The sequence below is a fragment of the Dermacentor andersoni genome, chromosome 3, assembly GCF_023375885.2.
Source record: "Dermacentor andersoni chromosome 3, qqDerAnde1_hic_scaffold, whole genome shotgun sequence".
Taxonomy (NCBI): domain Eukaryota; kingdom Metazoa; phylum Arthropoda; class Arachnida; order Ixodida; family Ixodidae; genus Dermacentor; species Dermacentor andersoni.
In genome coordinates, this window is record NC_092816.1 from 63,952,160 (window position 1) to 63,970,116 (window position 17,957).

Consider the following 17,957-nt stretch of genomic DNA (forward strand, 5'->3'; position numbering starts at 1 on the left):
CAGCAAGATGGAAAGCTGGGCTGGTTGGTATGGTTCCATGGGTATATGTGGTTTTCTTTTCTCTTTGTTTCATCAGCCACGCTGTCCTATACCGATTCGACACTACCAATGATAGAAACCAGCAGGCACTGCCTTTAGATATGCGCTAAATCCATCAAATGCTTGGACACATGTAAGGTGCAATTTGTTTAAGCTTTACTAGCTGTGGACGTGCAAAATTTGCCACAAAAAGAGCGAGAGAAGAAAGAAACTAAAGGATGCAAGTGTGCTACTGAAGTCATTTGCTCTGCTGTCATTCTGCATCCTACGTAATATTGGCTCACAGAAATTAGCAGTGTGGCTTCAATTCCATAATGAGGTTTTACAGGCAGGCGTAACTGGAGCTTTACTGTTTCCATGTATGCTATGCTAGAGCAGTGAAACACGTTGCCGAATAATGGCAATATGTATACCAATTGAAGTAAGAAAATAGGCTTCAGTAACTATAGTTGGCTCACCCAAATGACTGAAATTGAAGAAAACAACAGACAAGTGATAGTTTAGGGCTCCAAATGCACAGAAGTTCTTGTGCGAAGCAGCATAAATGTAGAGTGTGGGTAATACTACTGCTGTGAAAGCCAGCTCTTGGTTATGTAATCATCCGCGGATGATAAAATAAAGCTATTTTCTAATTGGTCATAAGAGAATGTACTTTGGCCAACTTTAATTGTTATACCGAATTAACCATTTATTACCCCTTCGTCACTATGTCAGCACTATCTGCAAGTGTGTCTTATGAATGGTGCATCTCCACTTGCTTTTTGAGGCTTCCAAGTGTTATTTCCTTCGTGACTAAATCACTATAGGAGATATTCAGGACATGAACCAATCTTTCTGGCTAGAATGAATATTCAGTTCTAGTGTTCTTTTAAGGAACAGGCACCGAAACATAGAAGACCTGCGTTACTGATGCCGTTGTGCCATTAATGCACAATGGCAGGTAGTCTAATTACGGTGTGGCCAGAATGACAGCAGTGTTTGCTGGTAATATAACGTACAGTCTGCATGGGGATTTTGAAAGCAGAGATCATACTCAATTTAGAAGCAAGTCATAATGATGCTAATGGCTTGCAAACTCTTCACGGTGTTTAAGATTATCTGCCAGTCGCTGAAGACCTATGTCGTAGCCTGCACGGTGTTGATCGCGACATTACGGGTTCAATTCCTGGCATTTTGATTAGGTTGAATGCAAAAACGCTCGTGCTGCATCTCAGGTGCATTTTAAAAGAGCTCCGAGAGGTCAAAATTAACCCAGAGCCCTCCACTGCATACTCTCATAACCCTACTGTTCAGTTTTGGGATATTAAACCCCATGATAATTTCTTTTTCCAAGTCGCAGCGCACCTTTGCTTCATCAGCATACATCTTGAGGCAGAAGGAAAACTTTGTTTTCCAGCGCACCCCTCGAAATACAAGTTTTTGAGAATTGGCGTCCACATCGTAGCTCAGTGGCTGTGGGTTTCTGGAAATCTCGGGAGGCACGCTGCAGAACTGCAGCTCTGCCCGTGACATTGTTGTCTCCACCCTCACGAGGTTGTCTTCTGTAAGGAAGCACAGAAAATAGGGTGGGGGGGACTGTCAGGGACCATTAAAACTACACATGTGACATTGGAATCAAAAGTAAATAAAGCATACCACTGTAAGTGAACCATGCACAACCAAGCAGAAATCGGGTGCATGATGCGCTCAACTGGAACAATGGTGTTACGGTAATGCAATTTGCATGGCATGCCTTTTAGGGGGGAGGGGGGGTGGTTACCAAACACTCTTTGGTGAACTTTCACAATGCTTTTGCTATGAAAGGACACCTAATCGCAAATCTTCTACTGCAATAACTTTTCTGAGGCATTTTGTATTCGCAGGGTAACAAAGAGCCAAAAGCTGACTGTCGTCATCTTTTGTGGCTTTCCCTCTTTTTAAATTTCCTAAAATGTTGAAATGATGGAAATCTCTGGCGGCAAGAGTAATGCTCCATGCTGTGACCAATCACAGGCAGATGATGTTCTGTTGCTGGGCTAGTTGTGTGGGTGGTATTTAGAATGAAAACAGTGCAAAGTAATGGGAAAACAGACGGTGGCTTGCTCGCAGACATCTATTTTGCACTCAAGTGCGAGCAGGCTGCCTTTCTTTCTCTCTCTCTTTCTTTTATTTTTTTTCGCAGAAAGAGGTTGCCTACATAGACTACTGAATTGGTAACCAAGCAGTTTTTCATGTTCTCTTTCCTTTTCCATAATTTTTCCGCCTCGCTCTCAGACCTTCAATCTACGGTGCCCTTTTTACATGCCACCTCACCGGCATCCTTCACTCCACTCCCCTACTTGGCCCTCCCCCTGGGGCACACCCATCAACCCACATCTGGTTGTTGCAGTTATGAACAGCACTGTAATTTTCCTAGCATTTCAGTTCTGTTTAACTTTTCAAGGCTAAGTTTCCACCGTGTGGATGTCGTGGCTCATCTCTCATACAGAATAGATGCGGATAAGGCATCCCAACAAATAAATGCTCTCTTTTCTCTCTCTCTCTATCTTTTTACTACTACCTACCTCCCTTTTCTTCCACCTTGTTGTTTTGTTTGTTTTCTTGCCACCCCTGCTCTGTAACCCTATCCTTTCCATGTATATATCTTTTGCTGCATGCAAAATAAATCTTCAGTTGCAGATCAGCACTGCATGTATCTCCTTCCTGTCCTGCTAGTTCACACTGTTTTAGTCCTGAACACTGGCAGAAGGCAGCGAGTTTACGTTTCATGCACTTTGCATGGCTGTGTACAATTTTAGGCATTCAAATCGTTGTGCTCACTTGGTTTGTTTTCTATGCCACCTTGCTCTTGTTTTGTTTTTGTTCGTTCGTTCAGTCCTGTTTTTTCTGCGCTGTTTTGTCTGGTGCTCGTGTCTTCCACTTGTTATGAGCTGGTCACAGGGCCACTAAAGCGATCTCACCTGTCTCGGCCAGCACATCCGCAGCCGCTTGTTGTAATGTTGCATTACAAAAGCCATTTCACATGATATAGTTGTTAAATTGCATTTGCAAACATAACAGCAGACAAAGTCTCTGAAAGGCTTGTGTTGAGATCTCTTTGCTAGCAGATTACAATAGCTGCGTGCCTCCTCTACTCGATGCTTCTACCACCACGCTTCTAATTACACACTCGACAATACTACTAGCAAAGGCCGAACTAAGTTGGCTCGTCATATGCGCTTCACAGATGATCACTCACCTTTACTTTCTTTGCCTATCTTCATCTTGTACTGTATCCTGAATATAAACGCCTCTAATACAAAAGCCACAACGATTTGCAGGACGATCTAGCAGTGGGGGAGGGGAACATAAAAAAGAAAGAAAACGAAAAATGGTATTACTGAACATAGTGATAAGCTCTTACTGAGTGTTTACAGTCTGCCCTACTCAGATGCATGCCTCCCAAGAAGCTCTGTGCAGTCAGCAGCTAAATGATGAAAATTTAGCGACTTAGTATGCACACTCGTAACACTCATGCTAGAAGCAGGCAAGCAGAACTAATGCCTGCTTTGTTGTCAAGCTGAGTCGAATGCAACACTTGCGTCACTTTTACTTCTCTGTTGTTTCGAGAATAACTGCAATAAAGGCTTACTGGCAATGTTAATCTATGTGGTTCTCATCTGTGCATGGTGAGGTGAACGCTGAGCAGAAACCAAGCTAAACCAATTTACTGATAGCCAACTCACCATAGTAATAAGATAGAAGGACATGAAGAATAGACGGCTGAACTCCGATGTGACTGCAGCGTATCCATCCATTATGATGAACCAATTGTTGACAGCCATCAGGGCAAACAGGGTCACTGTGGAGATCAAAGGGAGAAAGAGGGGTTTAAATTAATTTTTGCCTTTGACGCCACGCTTTCTGTGTGGTAACGCAGTTATTTTTACTCAATGCTTGCAGCTTTCACACTCAACACTAAGCCATGTGCACAAACACGTGATGCTCTCCTACACCAAAATTCACTAGTTACTTGAATGTGTGCAACTACCACAGTTTTATAAGCAAAAAGAGCATTTCTTTAACATAGAGGGCAAACATTGGTAATGGTTAGTGCGCACAATTTCAGGAAGACTAAACATGCATTTAATAAAATAAAATAAAATAAACAGCAAATCTTAACAACTGTGACTGAAAAAAAAAAAGAAATTGCATAAGACTGCCTTTTTTTTCTAATCACTTCCTAAGAGTGACCATGGCATGTTGTAAGTGCCAACCCCGCTATTTTTTAACCTACGTATATTGTAAACGTAATAATGTTATTCCGGTGTTTGGATTTTAAATGTGCTATTAACTTTTATTTTGTAGTAAAATCCAAATTTATATATATATATATATATATATATATATATATATATATATATATATATATATATATATATATATATATATATATATATATATATATATATATATATATATACATATATATATTAGTGTTACATACCATAACTGTTGGCTAGATTGTGAAAGTTCATCAGGTAGAAATAGCCCGGTCCAGATGACGTGTTCGTGGCAAAGTAGAGTTCAACCGTAGTGTTCCTAGATAAACAAAATAAAGCAGCACAATTAGTTAAAAATAAGTAGCCATTAATATTGTCTGCATTATTTTATTTCTGTAAACATAGTGCAATAATTGTGTGGTTGACTTATAATTGCGACCATTTCAATAATAAAAAAAGAACCGCTGCCTGTATTCGTAACAATTAAAGTACAACTAGGCATACCAGCTGCCCTCCCTACCACAATTTTGTAACCCCTATATTTAGTTCCTGTTCGTTTATTTGGTGACAAACAAAAGTGACCACATACACAGGCGGATGTTCTTTATATTTTTGAAACTCTTGTGTGGCATCTTAAATATAAAAGTGAACGTATATCAGAGATAACTTCGTTTCTTTATTCTCGTGTGGCCATAACCTCGAGAGGGTTAACACACATTTATTACTGACATACGCGTAAATAAGCATTGCAGAGTGATGGTTTTGCTTACTTGCAGCAGTCTTCCATGACATACTGTGAGAAAACCTCAATTCCAATGACAGCAAAGAAGTAATAGACAATAACAAGGACAACTCCAACGCTGACAAATCGAGGCATCAGGATGAACACCGTGCCCAGCACATCATGGTAGCTCTTCTTCAATTGAAACAACCTGCAAGGTTAAATGGTAAATTACAAAAACTTGCATCACAGAAACGCCACAACGATAAGATGTTCACTGAAAATGTACACTTGAATAAGAAAGATAAAAATTGCCTTTTTAAGGTCCTCTCAATGTCAAAGTTTCATAAAAGGAAGTGGCGAAGTTGGCAGTTAGAAACATGTTTCACACAACAACTAACAAAATAGCGAAAATAATCCCTAAGTCAGGACCATGCACTTCAATGCAAATTTTAATAAAGCTTCTGTAAGGCTTCTTGAAAAAATGCCAGTAGTGCAAAAGGCTTTTGTTCAGCATTGTTTATACCTAATTATCATCAGCTACCTCATTGTGTAGTTCACAGCTTAAAAAACACCAACGGTATCAATAAACACGTAATTGCGGACACAGTCTTCAGTGTCAAACATGGTAGCATTCCGTGCACCGTAAGAAACTGCCCTTGATTAAGGATGATTGGAATCTCACTTGAGAAGGCGCAGTGAACGAAAGATGAGTATTCGCAACAAGTTAGCATCCAGGAAGGCTCCTATGGACCCAAACACGACAGCTGCTACGATGACCAGAAAGTCAAACCTGGAGAAATCAAAGCAGATCAGTTACTGGGGAAAAAAAAAGAAGCTAAGAATTAAGATCTGGACAGAACAGCTAGCCAGGGACATTAACACGATGCGGGACAATTATTTAATGTTTGGTATATGCTCTACCCATAGCTACATGCAGCTCTGTTAAGGCACTCATGTATACAAAACACAACCATGCTTTACACATATTATTTTTATTATTATCTTGCACTGTTATTATATTACAGTTGAAACTTGATTTAACAAAGTGATGACCATGCTCGAATTATGTCGTTAAATCGGGAAGTTTGTAAAATCGAGAAAGGAACTTTTTGGTCCTTTGAAATCTAAAATTGTAATGTAGCAACATGCAAAAGCTACTGCAGCATCGTATTTGCCACTAATTCAGACATCTGTTGCATAAACAATGAAATAATGAAAGCAAGCAACTCCGTCTCTACTGATGCAGTGTTGAGTTGGCTGTTCCATGCATGGGTGCGGTGTGCAGCCTCGTCAAAATAAAGCTAGGGATGTGACCATCGCACCTAGATGTTTTAATGCAATAGCTTTAGAGCACATGCTCGAAGAAGAACCCATCTGTGCCAAAATTATAGAGATATCACCGCTTTTTCTTACTAATTTATTTCAGGAAAAGCTTTGTTAAACAGAGTTCGGCCAAGTTTGTTTTGTTAATTTAGGTTGATAACACCATTGAACCCTATGGGTACTTGCTGAGGAATGTAATTTCTTTGTTAGGTCGAGAACATTGTAAAATCTCCTTTCGTTAGATCGAGTTTTAACTGCAAATTTAATATTCACATAAGCGGGACATTGCACTTTCTGGAAGGTTCACATCTAGTCATACATCCACCAACTTTTGTAATTGTCCTCCTAATAATTCGTGATACACCATCACAATTAAATGGCCCTAACACTCTGTGCCAACTACTTAAAAATGTGGCTACAATTCTGACAGAACAACGTAACAGCATTTCTTTGCTTGTATTAAAATGACTGGCCACAAAAAACGGCTGACACAGCAGGCAAAAAAAGAAGGCAAAATTTTCCATTCCTAACAGAAGTAAATGGGAAGAACATTGGACAGCATATAACCACCTGCAACTGACATTGCGTTAGTGAAATTGCATAATTTCAACAGACCAGCAGGACCTGAATGAAGCCTTACATCAGCGTCCACCATATGCAAAAAAAGGTCTGCAAAACTTGCTTGCTATACACTCTAGCATAAAAGTGCCTAGTTCACTGTTCTAGGGGCTCTTTCAAGGCAAGATGAAATTCTTAGACAAACAAATGCATCACTCACTTGTTCCAGCCTTTGTGGAAGTAATCGGCCACACCATATGCTGCTATCTTCAAAAGCATCTCAGTGAGGTAAACTGTGGAAAAAAAATGCTGTAAATGGTTTTAACACATTGTTTTACTATAACTGTGCAAAAAGCTAAAGCCCACATGCACAGAGACTTACGGTGCTGATGAGCTTAGTTTCTACAAAGTCCGCACTCACATATGAGCAGCCCAACTAGAAGCCATGCTGAAAGTCCAGTCCTTCCATCCCCTAAGAATGACGTGGGGCCACCTGTACAATACGAAGTACAAGTGAATATTGTAATAGCTTAACAAAGGCAACTTATACACTTGGTTTCAAGACAGAAACTTCTGTGCCATGACCAAGTCAATTTAGTGGAATCAACCAGTTAACAGAAATCAGTGGTCGAGATATTGTGGCCTTGCCTGTCAACTGTGTGATTTCCACAATGTGCCAGAGAAAGCTTGCTGTGATGACAAGGTCTGAAAATAAAAGCAAGAAATGATTCAAGTTGTGGTTTGTCAAACCACCTTTTGTGGCAATGCAAGAAGCTTCAGAAGTTTGCCCTATGGCATAAAACATTTGGTATGTGCAAGTTATATATGTGCGTACGTGTGTGCATGCACATGTGCGTGTGTGTGTGTGTTTGTGTGTGTGTGTGTTATGTCAGTTGGTTATGTCTGGTGAAGCCTATAACAAGGATCTGTGATGCTCTAGCCCCACTTTTGACAGGTAGTGGCTACAAAACTCTGATTAGAACACATGCATCCCAAACAGCCCTTCTGGACAGACTCTGTCCAAACTATTAGTAGTAGATCCAAAACACATCTTCAAGTTATGGCTTCCATAGAGAGCAGCCAACCCAATTTTCGTTCTCACTATCGTAACTCATTAGCTTCTTTTTCACTCTAACTACTCTAACTGCTAAACGTACACATTGTATGTGACACGAGTGGAAGCAAGGACCTCAGAAGCCATGTCCTTGATCGACCACTTTCAAGGATCTCAGATTTAGAGAGTATTGCTTGAATTAATCTGGAAGCAGATGTAACAAAGGCAGTGGAACTCCTCTAATCATCATTATTTTCCCGTCAAACTGTTCTTGAGTACACTGACAGAGCGCTGACCACTCCAGAGAGGCATAAGGTTGGACATGGCTTCATGCAATATTGAAGGCGTCTCCAAAATCAGGTCGATAAGATGGCCCCACAGTTAACAGGTGCATGTGCAAGTTATTTCCGAATTAGAACAAGATTCACAGAGTGTACCGTAATCAATGAAATAGTAAGTAGAAATAAAAGGTCAGACAGAAGTCAAGTTGAATTCAATATGCTTAGTATCCGTAGTACAAGAGGAGTTCAGTGTGGACTTGGGTCAAAATTAACAGAAAAAAAAAAGAACGCTTAGGACTATGTCTACAAAAACAAGTGGGCTATGACGTTAGAGCTCAAGTGCAGTAAAGAATTATGTAGTTTCACATGCCAAAACCATGATCTGATTATGAGGCACGCTGTAGTGGGGGACTCCGGATTAATTTTGGCCACCCGGGGTTCTTTAACGTGCACCTATATCTAAGTACACGGGTGTTTTGGCATTTCGCGCCCATCGAAATGTGATCGCCATGGCCAGGATTTGATCTCGCGACCTCATGCTTAGCAGTGCAACACCAAAGCCACTAAGCAACCACAGCAGGTTGAGCTCGAGTGCAGTATCACTACAAGTATAGAGTGCACAGAGATATGACAGATGAACTCACAAGGGCAAGAGCTGGGTAGAAGCAGGAAAGATTCAAAGGAAGTGCAGGAGAATGAGAGCAAAAGAACAAGCTAAGGTTCCTGTTTGGGAGAAGGCAGGAAGATTAGAGCATGTTAAGAGACAGTTACATGGCAGTAGTACAATCAGCAAATGTATTTCGCTCATGTACAAAGCCTGCCAGATCTTCAGCATTACTTACAGATGATAACGTTGCTCCATTTCCAAGTGATCAACTTGTAAGCACCTTTCGTAACAGGGATGAGGTAAAAAAGTGAGCAAAGGGTTACCACTTGAATATCTAAAATACCCACAAAGCTATACTTGTGTGATAAATTTTTCACTGGGTGAACCACAGTGCGGTGCAACCAAGAACTCTGACGCTTCCAAAGCTAGCTATGACATCAAAATGAACTTAAGTCACAAGCTTCTGAGTTATAGTCTGTGCTACTTTTTATGGGATATCTGCAAGAGCAAAATGTAAAACAGTATAAAAAGTTTCGCAATGTGCTTTGCTATCCAGTGACATAGTCGGGCTGGCAACCCCCCACTCCCCTTCCCTCGAAATTTCTTAGTATGCATCCTGCCTAGCCTCCTCTCCACCCCTCTTTCCCCTCACCCTCCCCATCCACGGTCAAGTGCGTGCTACCCCAACCCCCCTTTGAAAAGAATGTTCTGGCTATGCCACTGTTACAATATCCACCTACAAAATACAAGCAATAAAGGCACAGCGTCATACCTTCAAATAGTTTTCTCTCAAATGGTCTCTTCAGCTCATTAAACCAAGGGTAGTCTGACCACTTTCGCTAAAAAAAAAGGCACAAATATGATCATGTTTAGCACAACTGAACCTTGTCTGTGGTGGTTGTGTGCTTCTGGTTTAGATACCTATTTATCTCTTGACAGGTATTTCTCACAGCTCATAAGCAATACTCAAAAAGGGTATACTTGTTTTCAGTCACCAGTTCCACTGCAGAACTATAGGTATGGTAAATACAAACATTTCAGGTGATAATGCACATAAGTATTTTTTTTTTAATGGAACATGTTCTGTGTGGCAGAGTATCACTTTTTGTTATATGTCAAGGGCTTTGTAACTACACAGAGGCACTAAACGCCTAGCTGTCACCATTTTCCTCATACGGCATAAAAACAAGAACTTCCGGAAATAATATAACATAACAGCCAGCAATACACTCCTAGCAACCGTGATGTTATTTCAAGCATGCCCGTTTCCTATCAAGAATGCATCTGCATTGCAGCTTTTCTCAGCTTCTTTGGCTGAGAATGAATAGCAGTTTTAGAGTCTTTACATGGTGTCAGTATATAACCAAGAGGCCCTTTACGATTTGTCTGGGGCACACTCGAAAGACAATGCGCATTGTCGTAATGGAATACAATTACTCTTCTATCTAAGCTGGAAGAGGCAACCAGCTTAATTTCACTTGCCTCCCATGTGAGCTTGCTGGCTTCGTACACCTGAAGGAACTCTTCCTGGCTCAGAAATCCATTCTGGGCTGTGTCCATGGTCTTGAACATCAAGTAGACGTCTCTTCGCTCTGCAAAGCGATTTGTGGTGCTTGTACAGACTTAATTAGGACATGCGAAAACGCCAGAGAAAAATGAATGCTCGATTCTAGCTAGGCCTGGCAGCTATGGACAGCTGCTACTAGAACATTTCAGATAAATTCCACTGATCAGTTTTTAAGCCAATTTGTTTGCTCCATGGAAGAATGTTTGTTTTTCACTAGTCAATCAAGAGTGGGTTAGCTATTTCCGCTAGTCATTTCGTACTGACTTGTTCCATGGTGAATTGGTCTTTCTCGTTCCGCTCTTGAGGCACATATTTAAATGGGAGTTCTACCATTCTACAGTGCACAGCACCACTTCTGCCAGCTACATGCATGTAATGACTTCTGCCACGAGAGAGCAAAGAGCAGTATGTTTTTTTTTTTTTTCTCCAGTAAATTTGGATATGGAAAATTCAAGCACGACTCAAACACTTGCCTGGGAATTCAGGTAGCTCTTACAAAACAATAAGCAGAATTTGCCATCCTTAATACCAAGTAGTTTTCCTAATTAGAATCTGAGACTTGTATATGATGTAAGGAAAAGCATGTGATAAACTTATTCTGCCTATGGCATGTAACGGGAAATGCAGCTAGTAACATATCAAGAGAGAGATGTCAGACTATCCTGCTTGTCCTTACTTCAGCTGCAGATTAACGACAGCAGATTTCGAGGTAAAAAACAAAAGTATATTCAGTCCAACAGGACTATATCCCCTTCATAAATCTCTATTTGATGGCTTGAATTTTTTTTTAGGACACAAATCAGTCGTGTCCATTGAATTTTGTTTTTCAATGATTTGTGAACTTAAATTTAACATGCAGGTTATTATATTGGAAGCCGATGCAGCGACGTCAACACAGGCATTGCAACGTGGGCAAAATCTTAGCTGAAAGCTTTGTTTGCTATTTATCTTTCAGTCGAAACAATTATTCTATGTGACGCAGCATACTGAAACATCACCCTCACTGATTTGTAATATGGTAGATGTAGACAAAATGGATGCAAACACCTAGCATCAGTTACGTACTGCACCTACTGCACGCCTTCATGGGATCCCTGTGCAGATGCTACACTACCCTACACAATTGTTAGTGTTGCAAAAATGTAAATTGATCAGAAAATGAAGGGTACAGCTGTATAGAGCCCTCACTTGCACGTGGCTTGTAGTACTTCATGAGTCCCTCGAAGTGGCAGAAGTAGAGGCATGATGGAGAGGAACGATTGACAAGCAGGCGAAAGGCCTGGTGGCAGGCCTTTCTGCGATGAAGTAGCAGCTTGCGAAACTTGTCCTTCTCCAGAGATGAGAAACGCTCGTACACCACTGCCAACACCTGCATTTCCAGCATGCAAGGATTTTTGCTATGGATGTGGCTTGGCTGTATTTTTCTAGTTTTTTCACGTAGAACAGTGAATAGAACAGTTACTTCTTCGCAAACGTATGTGCTCTAGCTATAGCGAAAAGCCTATGTTTGTGCTAAGATATTCTCAGTGTAATATGGCTGGATGCTTTTTACTACGATTAGTGATTTTTTTTAAAGGAGGGCTGCCAACTGAGAGTGGCTGTGTGTTCACATCAAAACAGTGCAAACAAATATATGTGCACCATCCAAGGGGAAAATAAAGCGCAAATTGCTTGGGAAAGCAAATATTTTGACTTCAAACACACTAGGTTTTTAATTATGTGCTACTAGTATGACCAGAGCAATTAGGTAGCTTCTATCCTGATTAATTGTTCCCTCTATGCAAGCATGAAGGTATCATATGCTGAATTCCGATGGCAGATCTACAGAAATCTGCAAGCTTTGCCATAGAGCGCAGACCTCCGGAGGAGAGCACCCGATCTAATCTGCATTTGGAACACTTGTGCTCCAACCAGATCAAGCAGGGGCACAGTCAACCACATGTGAAAGTGGCGGCATTGATCATGCGGAAGTGACACTTCCCTGTATTTGCAAATGACGAATGTTTCTGGTGGACTGCTAGTGCATGGTTGCTCACGGAACGTCAGTTACGTCAGTGCATAAACTCTGAGGACGTTTGCACTTTTACTAAAGGCTACGTCTCTCTTGCCTTTTCATCTAAGCAGTGCATGTTGTCTCGTATTGTCTGCTTTGTCTTCTCTATGCTGTCTGCTACACAGACAAACCTGTCTATGGCTGCTGGAGGAACTATGTCAAGCAGGCTTCTGGTCGACTATGCCGATTCCAGTGAAATGGTTCGCTCTCCAAGATCCGCTCTCCATTGGAATAAGCGATCTGCATTCCCAATCTGCCATTCGAATTCAGCAATAGTAGTAGCAGGGAAGTGGAATGGAGGAAATGGTACGTCAGATAACCATAAAAAGTATGAAACAAATTTGACAACTGCTAAACTATGTAAGTGCTGACGCACATTTCTTTATGTAAAAGGTGGTTTAGCTATAATTGTCCACATTTTCATTCGGTATCTACAAAGAAAGTATACCACTCTGTGTAGCACAGTTCTTTCAAAGCAGATTAGAAACTTGATGGATGAGTGATAATTCAGCAAGCCATAAATGCTCATGGTACGTATAAGAATAGAGATCCCAGTAAAGAATAAAAGTGCTTCAGCTCTACCACAGGCAATAAAGATACACTAAATGTTGAGGGTAACTACTACAATTAACAGCGTGACACACCTCAATACCCAAAGAGATGGGGAAGCTGCCAATTTCCAACTGGCTGATCTCTTTCGAAATGATAGCAAATATGTTTGTGGTTAAGCTTTTGGAGCAATAACCTGAACACCATCTTGTTTTATTTAATATGCTTTTCAATCATGGCTGGTTTTTATGTTCATTAGATTAACATGGCTCAAGGGAGAAGGGAGAGAGGAGGTGCATCTTTATGATAAACATACGCTTTCAAAGTGACAGATTAAGCTGACTAGTGAGAGTATTTCAATGCCACTGACTGCTTCTCCATGATTAAAATTTACTCGTGGGAGGGCTAGGCTACCAAACACTCAGAGACCAACAAAGCACACAATGGCCTCGTGTAGTTCTCAACATATTCAACATTCAGAACACTTTATGCCCAACCAAATCATGGTGGATAACCTTCCCACATTAAGGAATCAAATTAATCTGTGAAAAACAGTATAGTACTTTAGAATAAAAACAGGAACAGCGCAACACAGGACAAGCGAGTAAAGAACACAGGACACAGTGCTGACTAGCAACCAAATTCTTTATTTGCAGAAGCAGCATATAAAGACATCATTGAATGTGGCATAAAGAACAGAAAAAGAAGGATAAGCATCAGCCACAGTGATACTTCAGTTCTTTTGTCGAGAGTGTGAGGGGCACAGAACTGACGCACGCGTTGCCACTTTTGAATATGCAAAATGCCTCTAAGATTTCTCGCGCACGCTTTTCACTATACAATATCTGCCAATTATTTCACACTTCTTAAAGATCGGGGTGCAACCACACGTGTTACAGTGGGCAGCCAGATCACTGTCCGGGTTTCCTTTTAGTCTCTGGCTGCCCACTGTAACACGTTGGTTGCACCCCGATCTTTAAAAAGTGCGAAATAATTGGCAGATATAGTGAAAAGCGTGCGCAAGAAATCTTTGAGGCATTTTGCATATTCAAAAGTGGCGACACGTGCGTCAGTTCTGCGTTCCTCATGCTCTCAACAAAAGAACTGCAATATCTCCGTGGCTGTTGCTTATCCTTCTTATTCTTGTTTTTCTGTTCGTTTTTTTACGTGTTTTTTATGTCACATTCAATGATGTCTTAATATGCTGCTTCTGCAAATAAAGCATTTGGTTACTAGTCAGCGCTTTGTCCTGTGCTCTTTACTTGCTCGTTCTGTGTTGCGCTGTTCCTGTTTTTATTCTAAAGATGAACCAACCAGCCCCATTGAACGCATTGCTAAAGTATAGCACTCCTGATTGCCGATGCATTTTAGTGGTTATGTCGCTGAAATTCCAGTTCCCACGGGCAGTCCTCTCTGTCTTACCAGTATATTATGTTTATTGGCCACTGTGCTTTTATTTTCCAGTGTTCTTATGAAAAATGTGTTTCAGGGGTTCTGATTTAGTTGTTTCATTCTCCATTTGCATGTAGTGCTGCTCCGATGAGGAAGACCAAGATAGTCAGAGATGGCTTGCCACTGCTTAACACTGCCGTGGTTAAAGAGCACTGGCTCAAATCCAACAAAATTTTCATGCTGGACTATGACGGAACGCTCAATCCAGTCCAGAAGATACCTCACAACGCACAGCCCGGTGATCACCTCATTGACCTGCTGACCAGGTTCAACAAGAATGCCAAAGCCGTGATATGCACAGGAAGGCAGAAGGAGCAGGTTGATGGGTGGTTTTCTGCCGAGATTGAAATCTTTGCCGAGCACGGGGCTTACCACAGGAAGGACGGCTTGTGGGAGAGGGAAGCAAAATCACTGGACTTGACAAACTGCATCGCAATCATGGAGGAATACAAGAAGGCATCGCCTGACACAGTTTTGGAAGTCAAGAGCACCGCTCTAGCATTCCATTACCACCGCGTCAAGAGCTTCGACCCAAGGGAGATGGTCGAGAGACTCAGGCGCCATGTGGGCGATGCAGTGATCGAGGGCAACATGATAATCGATGTGCGCACCGTGAGCAAGGACATGGCCTGTCTGAAGGTCAACCCAGCAGTGTGTGCCGGTGACGATGTGACTGATGAAGACATGTTTCAAGTGTGCAACGGTCTGTCCATCCGTGTGGGCAAGGCGCCCTCAAAGGCGGATTACTACGTCGACAGTGTGGCCGACATCCACAGCTTGCTGGAGGAGCTAATCAAAATAAGCTAATCAGTAGTATTTCTTAAGTATAGACTTTTTTACCTGCCACGGCACTACGCTAACTGGAGGTGCTAGTAGTTAAAAGAGGTAGCTAGAGAAGTATGGGGTTTCCACAATAAACCAAAAAAGCAGGACAAATGCCAGCTCCATTACTGCTCACAACTTGCATCACTCACCAAGTTCATCAGGAAGTAGAGGTGGACCAGCAGAAACACAACAAAAAACAGTGCAGCCCATTTGGAGTTGGCATAGTATGGTATCATCACATCAGGGAAGCTATAAAAAGAAAAAAAAAATTTCAATAGAGACATGCTTGACACAATGCAGCACATGGCATTTCTATTATAGTCAACAAGTTAAATAACACAAGTTCCTGCTAAGCTTTGCATTTTCTCAGTCTGGCAACTCCTTAGTAAACTGTGCGCACTAGTATCAGATAAATGACAAAATATACAGTTAATGATGCAACATTTGCAACATGCCTGCCAAGCAAGGCAGGCTTTCATCACACCTTTGTCTCAAGTTCAAAGCAGTCACAGCAATAGGTAGTGCAATGTGACACTATATATAGAGACCGTCACTTGTAAATCTTCCCATTTCTTTTTTTTCTGTTTCTTTTCATGCCTTAACAATGCTGCACACTTTTCCCCCTCTTTATATTTAATGTGCATCAGCACTTAATCGGCAACTGCCATGTGTTTCGCACTTGACACGTATTTGCCAATGTGGATTGTCTCTGGGGTCAGCTCATGCATTCGTGTACTGTGTCAGCTCATGTACTGTGTTTGACAGTGGCCCATTCACTGCATTGACAGATGTGTTGCAGCGAGCGCTGTTTTTCTGATAGTTAACACAGGCGGGCTTTACATGTTTATTGATGTTCAGCAGCTACCTTCCACGTCGATCTTAAACCGTGTGTATTTGAACTAAGGCACTTGTAGCATATAATCATTAAGCCATTAATGTGAAGAACGAGGCAATTGTGCGTCCGTCGGTTATGACTGCTTGGTGCGACCACTTTAATGGAACACTGTGATTTCCCTAGCCCGTGTGTGCATTGATGTCGCACTTCTTCTTCTTCTGTTCATAACAATACAGCCTCGTGACTCTAGGTTAATTAATTTTTTCTGATGAGTAAGGCGCACATAAAGGACACCATTCACTAACAATGGCGGTTCTCCAGTAGGTACTATGTACAAATATTTACATATTTCTTCTTTCTCAATACCAGTCCCATAAGCACTGCAGAGAAAATTTCACATGATGAATCGCTGGCAGCTGTGTCTGTAAAACATTATTTTCAGTTCAGTGCTGGCTTGATCACATTCTTTCCTGGTTTGTATAAGATAAAAGAAAAACAACTGGCATCTGGAAACCTTGTGCTCAAAACTTTAGCCAGCCTGCAAGCTCAACTATGCAAATGAATTGGTGCCACCATCCTTCTGCAGGAATGCATTCTCCTCCCCAAGCTCCTGCTTTTTTGTATCACACATTTTTGTTGCTTTTCTTCGTAAGAGATGCTAAAACAAAATCATTCAGTCGACTAAACTAATTTCTCGAGCATCAGGTTCAATAGGTATTAGCTCTTTTATTGTCAGATAAACCAGAGATGTATGAATGCCAATGTTCAACTGTGTACCAAAACATACTAACATATAACTAAGCAAAATAAGACTGTAAATTGTGATCCACGCACACACTCAAGAGCTAACAAAACAGCAGAAAGCTCGCAGCAATTTCAAAATTTTTCAGCATGAATCTGTAGGCCACAGTACTTAGGTTGGTAAGTTATACATCACAATTTGCAAGCATGATTTTTTTGTGGTACATATAGAGTCATATTTGGAATAAACTTTGTTACAAGCAAGAACTGCAAACATAGACTTGCACTGTTGTAAAAGCATGAGTTGCACCAAGCCCTGTTATCTCCCCTAGCTGCCTAAGTTTCTCTCGAACCACTTTAAAGCAGGAAGAGATAATACACACTACTATCTATCACTGCAAGCATGCCCTGTAGTGAAAACTTCCTGTTTTGGCAGCGTCTCACCAAGTGAACATATGCCAAGCAAAACAAGCAAACCTAAGCACACATCAAGACCACTGATTATTGCTGTTGGGACTGGTAACCGCTACGCAACCAAGAGATGCATATACGAATCACAATAGAATTGTAGCAGTAGTTACTCAATAAGCTCACTTGCCCTGTGCAATGAAAACTGAACATCACCAAACTGAAATCTGAATTATTAAAATTCCTGCCACATCTCAAGCTTGCTGCAAATATATTTTTAAAAAATATTAAAGGATATCATTTACTGCTTTGATTCATCTATCAGTATTAGCTATCTAATATTTATGTACATGAGCAACAGTGTTGTTACACCTGGCTTGATCATAACCTTTAGTATGCTCATTTTTAATGATCATAAAGTCTGTATGTAGCACAAGAATGCAATGTTCAGTGTTGGCACAGAATCTTTTCTATATCTTTATATTATACTGGCTACTGAAGGAGGCCGTCACAGTCTAGTATATGGACCCATATTGAAAGTACTGAGGTCATTAAGAATGGTCATGACGCGAATTTACCAATTTAAATGCCGCAGCTTAAGACTTATCTGTGCATTAGGACACTACAGATGCAAAAACAAGGGATGATGCACAAACGAGAAGAAAGGGGGTTAACCGAGGGGCCTGATTTTTATTAATCA

At 41.1% G+C, this 17,957-nt stretch overlaps 2 protein-coding genes across 5 annotated transcripts in view; one reads left to right on the plus strand and one right to left on the minus strand.

Annotated features, from left to right (window-relative positions):
* LOC126546628 (uncharacterized) overlaps positions 1-15,395 on the plus strand; it is a 24,985-nt gene extending 9,590 nt beyond the window's left edge. The window contains exons 2-3 of one of the 4 annotated variants that reach the window (XM_055062721.2): positions 10,700-10,799; positions 14,526-15,395. In XM_055062721.2, the coding sequence (XP_054918696.2) occupies positions 14,536-15,255 (720 nt within the window). In that variant the 5' untranslated portion in view covers positions 10,700-10,799; positions 14,526-14,535 and the 3' untranslated portion in view covers positions 15,256-15,395. Of the gene's footprint in view, positions 1-10,699; positions 11,573-12,663; positions 12,754-14,525 lie in introns of those variants that run through there. The other 3 variants (XM_072287183.1, XR_011893388.1, XM_050194560.3) reach the window with 3 other exon arrangements.
* The window catches only part of LOC126546596 (two pore channel protein 1-like), a 33,066-nt gene that overhangs the window by 4,678 nt on the left and 10,431 nt on the right, over positions 1-17,957 (minus strand). Inside the window, exons 9-22 of the mRNA XM_050194558.3 lie at positions 15,423-15,522; positions 11,583-11,763; positions 10,310-10,419; positions 9,600-9,666; positions 9,063-9,107; positions 7,534-7,590; positions 7,307-7,378; positions 7,106-7,178; positions 5,687-5,794; positions 5,051-5,212; positions 4,505-4,599; positions 3,744-3,859; positions 3,257-3,344; positions 1,384-1,580 (exon numbers count right to left, since the gene is read on the minus strand). Of these exons, the coding sequence (XP_050050515.1) occupies positions 1,384-1,580; positions 3,257-3,344; positions 3,744-3,859; positions 4,505-4,599; positions 5,051-5,212; positions 5,687-5,794; positions 7,106-7,178; positions 7,307-7,378; positions 7,534-7,590; positions 9,063-9,107; positions 9,600-9,666; positions 10,310-10,419; positions 11,583-11,763; positions 15,423-15,522 (1,471 nt within the window). The remainder of the gene's footprint in view (positions 1-1,383; positions 1,581-3,256; positions 3,345-3,743; positions 3,860-4,504; positions 4,600-5,050; positions 5,213-5,686; positions 5,795-7,105; positions 7,179-7,306; positions 7,379-7,533; positions 7,591-9,062; positions 9,108-9,599; positions 9,667-10,309; positions 10,420-11,582; positions 11,764-15,422; positions 15,523-17,957) is intronic.